The sequence below is a fragment of the Cynocephalus volans genome, chromosome 1 (genome assembly GCF_027409185.1).
Source record: "Cynocephalus volans isolate mCynVol1 chromosome 1, mCynVol1.pri, whole genome shotgun sequence".
In the NCBI taxonomy this organism is placed as follows: Eukaryota; Metazoa; Chordata; class Mammalia; order Dermoptera; family Cynocephalidae; genus Cynocephalus; species Cynocephalus volans.
In genome coordinates, this window is record NC_084460.1 from 181,267,574 (window position 1) to 181,273,573 (window position 6,000).

Here is a 6,000-nt window from a genome sequence, read left to right on the forward strand (position 1 = left end):
TCCCTCCACTTATTGTCCATCCCAAGCAACCACTAATCTGCTTTCTTTCGCTGTTGCTTTGTTTATATTTTCTAGAATCTGATAGAGATAGTCAGTGTGTGTTCTTTTTATCCTGTTTGTTTTTGCTCAGCACAATTATTTTGAGGTTCATTGATGGTGTGTATCCATAATTTACTACTTTTTATTGCTGGGTAGTAGGCCATTGTATGCTGTCATTTTACATGTTGATGGATATTTTTATTGTTTCCATTTTGGAGTTGTTACAGGTAAAAGCTGCTATGAACGTTTGTGGACAAGTTTTTGTGTGGACACATGCTTTAATTTCTCTTGTGTAAATGTCTAGGAGTGGAATGACTTGATTATAATGGCAGGTGTACATTTATTTAAGAAAATGCCAAACTGTTTTTTTCAAAATGATTGTATCATTTGCATTTCCTTTAACAGTGTATGAGAGTGTCATTTGCTCTAAGTCCTTACCAAAATTTGGTATGGTCAGTCTTTGTATTTTAATCATTCTAGTAGGTATCTCTTTGTGGTTTTAATTTGCATTTCTCTAATGACTAATGATTTTAAGTATCTTTTTATGGATTTCTTTGCTATCATGTATCTTCTGTGAATTGTCTGTTCAAATCTTATACCCATTGTTTAAAACTTGTTTTCTTGTTTGTTTTTTAAGTTTGAAGAAATATTTATATTCTACATACAAGTCCTTTCTCAGACATGTAATTTGAAAATACTAGTCTGTGGCTTGACTTTTTATTCGATGAGCAGTTTTAACTTTTGCTGAAGTCTAATTTATCATTTTTTTCTTCTATGGATTATGCTTTTGATGTCATGTCTAAGGAATCTTTGTTTAACCAAGGTCACAAAGGCTTTTGCCTGTGTTTTCTTCTAGAAGTTTTATAGCTTTAAGTTTTACATTTAAATCTGTGTTCCATTTCAAGTTAACTTTTTTTATATGGCACAAGTGTAGAGCAAAGTTCACTTTTTTGCCTGTAGATACTGAATTGTTCCAGCACCATTTGTTGAGAAGACTATCCTTTCTCCACAGAATTGCCTTTGCAATTTTGTGGAAAATCTTTGCCTGTGTTGTGCACATATGTATGGGTTTGTTTCTAGACTGTATTTTTTGGATCTATTTTGTGTACCTTTACACCAATATCATACTGTCTTGATTACTATAGCTTTATGATGAGTCTTAAGATTAGTGGTGTGAGTCTTTCAACTTTATTCTTCTCTATCAAAGTTGTTTTAGTTCCAAGACTTTTGTATGTCCATATGAACTTTACAATCAGTTTGTTAGATTTTGATTGCGATTCTTCTCAATCTATAGATCAATTTGAGGAGAGAAGACATCTAAGTAATTTTGAGTCTGCTTACCCATGAACAAGGTATTTCTCTCCATTTATGTAACTTTTCTTTCAGCAGAGTTTTGTAGTTTTTAGTTCACAGGTCTTGTATACATCTTTTGTCAGATTTATCCCTAACACTTTCACAGTTACTTTCAAGGTCTGATTATTTGTTACTAGTGTATAGAAATACAGTTGATTTTTGTATATTGATTTTCTATCTTACAATGTTGCTAAACTCATTTATTAGTATCTTTTTTATAAATTTCTGTAGATTTTCTCTCTATGTAATCATGTCATATGTAAGTAAAGACAGTTTTACTTCTTCCTTATCAATCTGGATGCTGTTTACTTCTTTTTCTTGCCTGTTGCACTGGCAAGAACAATCAGCGCAATGTTGAATAGAAATGGTGACAGTGGTCACCCTTGTTTGTCCCCAAACTTGGGGGGGAGCATTCAGACTTTCACCATTTGGTGAAATATTAGTCATAGGTTTCTCAAAGATGCCCTTTAAAAGGTTGAGGAAGTTTCCTTCTAGTCTTAGTTTGCTGAGAATTTTTATCAGGAATGGCTATGGGACATTATTAAATGCTTTTATTTCCATTTACTGAAGTGATCATATGGTTTTTCTTTTTTAGTTTGTTAATATGGAGAATTACATTGATTGATTTTCAAATATTAAACCGGTCTTGCATTCTTGGGATAAACTCTTCTTGTTCATCATACATTGTTCTTTTTATGTATTATAGTAGTCAGTTTCCTAAAATTTTGTTTAGAGTTTTTTCACTTGTGTTCATGGGGGATATCAGTCTGTTTTTTTTTTTTTTTCTTTTCTTGTAATATCTTTGTTTGGTGGTTTTGGTACAGGATAATGCTGGCCTCAGAGAAGTAGTTGAGACATGTTTTCCTATTTTCTGGATGAGTTTATGTCAGAATTGATGTTTTGGTATAATTCACCAGTGAAGCCATCTGGACCTATAATTTTCTTTTTGGGAAAGTTTTTAAATACAAATTTAATGTTTTAAATAGATATGGGGCTATTCAGGTTACTTGTTTCTTCTTAATTGAGCTTTGATAGTTTGCATTTTTCAAGGAATTTGATAATTTTATTTGAGTTATTGTATTAGTCTGTTTCTGTTGCTTATAAGAGAATACTTGAAACTGAGTTATTAATAAAGAACCTGAGATGTTTTGGAGTCTGGGAAGTGCAAGGTCCAAGGGGCACATCTGGTGAGAACCACCTTCTGGGTGGGAAAACTCTGCAGAGTCCCATTGTGGCAAAGGGTGTCACATGGTAGGAATGGCAAGAAGAGCAAGAGAAAACTAACCTTTTCACTCACACTCCTTACAAAGCCATCAGAACCACACCCATGACAACCCATTAAACCATCAACCCATTATTCCATGAATGGATCAGTCCATTCATGAGGGCACAGTCCTTATGATCCAGTCACCTCTCAAAGGCCCTACCTTTCAAATATCATAATCAGATTTCTCACCTTCTTAAAACTATTACAGTGGGGATCAGATTTCTAACACATAAACTTTTGGGAACACATTTGACCCATAGTAATTGTCAAATTCATTACAAAAATTGTTCATAATATTCCCTACTGTCGTTTTAATATTTGTAAAATCTGTAGTCATTTTACCTTTCTCATTCCTGACATTGGTGATTTGTGTCTTACTTTATTGATCAGTCTGGCTAGAGGTGTGTCAATTTTGTTGTTGATCTCAGTGAACTAGTATTTGGTTTCACTGATGTTCTCTATTGTTTTTCCCTCTCACCCATCTTCCTTCTTTCTTTCATCTTACTAGATTTAATTTTTTTCCCCCAGTCTCTTAAGGTGGAAGCTAAAGTCATTGATTTGAGGCCTTTCTTTTTATCTTACATAAGTGTTCAGTGCTAAGTGCTGCTTTAGTGGCATCCCCCAGATTTTGATATGTTTTTACTTTCCTTTAGTTCAAAGTACTTTGTACTTTCCCTTTTGATTTCTTCTTTGACCCATTGGTTCATTGGCTATTTAGATGTCTGCTTAGTTTCCAAGTATTTAGAGATTTCCCTAAGATCATTCTATATAACTTAAATCCCTTTATGTTTATTGAAACTTGTTTTATGGACCAGAATATGGTTGACCTTGATAAATGTTCTATGAGCACTTAGGAAGAACGTATATCTTGCTGTTGTTGGGTGAAGGGTTCTTTAAATGTCAGTTAGTTCCAGTTGGGTTGATTTTGGTGTTCACTCTTTGTCTTTTGCTGATTTTCTGTATACTAGTTCTGTTGATTACTGAAAGAGGAATGTTAAAAGTTTCCAGCTGTGGTCTATTTCTCCTTTCAGTTCTGTTAGGTTTTACTTCCTCTATGTTGAAGCTCTGTTGTCTGGTGCATATACATTTAGAGTTGTTCTGTCTTCTTGGTGAACCCATCATTATGTATTGTCTCTTTTTATCCCTGGTAATTTTCTTTGCTCTGAAGTCTACTTTATCTAATACTACTAGAGCCTCTTGAGCTTTCTTTTGATTAGTATTTTTGCTAGATATATGTTTTTCTGTCCTTGTAATTATTTGCTTACTTGGGTGATTTTTCCACTAGGCTTGGCTAAGAGTGAATGGTCATTTAGGCAGTTTTCTTATAAGTTTTGAACCTTCTTTGTATGGAATTATAAAAAATGCCATCCTTTTTCTCATAACTTTCTTTCTTGCTGAATTTGTCCATTTTCAATTTAGTCTTGACTGTGTTCTATGAGAATTCCACTTTTCATGCTAATACCGTCATTGTCAAAGATTTATTCTGGGCCTGCTTTGTTAGTCTCTGTTGAGGGTGCTGGGGATAGCAACAAAGTTCTTTCTAAGGCAGTTATGTTTTAGTGGAGTGAGATGGACGGTAAATGCATATATACTATGCCAGTGGTGATAAAGGGCTTGGGAGAAAATAAAGCCTTGTTTAAGGGAGATAGAGAGTTAACGGGGCTTGGCGGGTGGGACAAGGGTGGTGCTGCTGCTGTAGAAGTGGTCATAGAAAGCCTCTCTGAGAACAGAGCAGAGACGTGACAGAAGTGAGGGATGACGTATGTGGAACTTGGGCAAAGAACATACAACAGAAGGAACAGCAAGTGTGCAGAGACCTAGGATGGGAGTATGCTTAGCAGTGCTGTATGGGGTGCCTGTTGCATTAGTCTGACCTGAGTAGATGAATATTAAATTCTTTCTCTTACCCAAGGTTTAAGTAATTTTCTTTTTGTTCCTTGTCAGTTCTTGAACAAGTCCCTTGCCTTTCTTAATCCTTTTCCACATTTGTGAAGTGTGGTTGATGGTATTTACTGGATCTCTTAGTTGCATTAAGTCACTTGTAAAATATTTTGCAGAATTGGAAGACTGCCTAATAGATGTTTTTACAAAAACCATCAACTAGATGATTTGAGAACTTTAGTCTTGTCTATGAGTTAGAGAATTCTGTCCTTGCAACTGTAATTTACCATACTTCTAGTATTTCTTACTGTTTGTAATGTCACAATGTTATTTTGCTGCCATAAAGTTTGTCTGGATTCAAATTGTCATGAGAGTATAATGGGAAAGGCCATAGGGAAAGAGAGATTGGGTATACTACACTTCCGTTTAGCTGGTCACCTAGTAGTTTCTGTTTTGACAAGGATGTCTATGTTTGTGTGTCATTGATGTCTCTCTGGGAAGAGTAAAAATGAAAACATTGATCAAAATAGTAGAATTGTTATATTTCAGAATGCAGGAATTTACATATTTTTATTTTATTGCAGGTATTTCTTGGTGGATTTTTATGCACCAACAGCAACTGTTGAAAACATGATGGAACACTTGTCTCGAGACATTGATGTTATTAGACCAAATATTGTAAAACACCCTCTGGCCCAGGAAGTGAAAGATTGTAAAGGGATTGTCCCCATCCCACTTGAAGAAAAATTATATTCCACGAAGAGGAAGAAGAAGTGAGAAGATTGACGAGATTTTAGCCATGTACTTAATTCTGTAACATTTGAGCAGCATGGATGAATAGTTTACAAGCTTGGCCTTTTTAAGAGTGTGTTGCATGTGCCCGTTTGATTTTTCTAAGGTATTTTTAGCTCTTGGTCACCTTTGCTGTGTGAGGTAGGGGAACTGCCCTCTGAGAGCTGCTTCGTAATCTGTGCTACCAGCAGATCATTCTTGATTTTGGTTTCATTAATATAATTTCTTTGTCAGTGAGAACTTTTACCCTTACAACAGTAACACCACTTTGAAATGCACAACTCATAAAACTGCCTTGGACTGTGAGCTAGTCATTCAGACTGTGTAACCATGCAAAAATGAAAATTGATGGCCACTGTACTATAAGGGCAACTTTTGAACAGAGTAATAAACATGGTTTTTAAAACTCCAGGAGATGTTTTTTTCTCTTTACCTACCCTAGCACAGTGTACTATCTGAGGCCTTGCAGCTCTAGTCTTGCTGTGGGTGCCTAGCGCTGTGTGGGATGTACTGCCCAATTACCTGGTGGAGGTCAGAGAGTGGGAGGAGGGGTGGTAGGGTGGGGATGTGTCTGTTCCTTGACCACTGGGCCTTCTACACAATCAGTAACTTTTCTTCTCACATCTTACTTGTCACTGTCATGGGTGCTCCTTGTAGGGGTACACGTG

The 6,000-nt window shown here is 35.7% G+C and overlaps 1 protein-coding gene across 2 annotated transcripts in view; it reads left to right on the forward strand.

Moving 5' to 3' along the window:
- Window positions 1–5,743, forward strand: part of MRPS6 (mitochondrial ribosomal protein S6) — a 62,023-nt gene extending 56,280 nt beyond the window's left edge. For both annotated transcript variants that reach the window (XM_063114214.1, XM_063114224.1), the window contains exon 3: window positions 5,125–5,743. In XM_063114214.1, the coding sequence (XP_062970284.1) occupies window positions 5,125–5,317 (193 nt within the window). In that variant the 3' untranslated portion in view covers window positions 5,318–5,743. The remainder of the gene's footprint in view (window positions 1–5,124) is intronic.
- The last annotated feature ends 257 nt before the right edge of the window (window positions 5,744–6,000 follow it).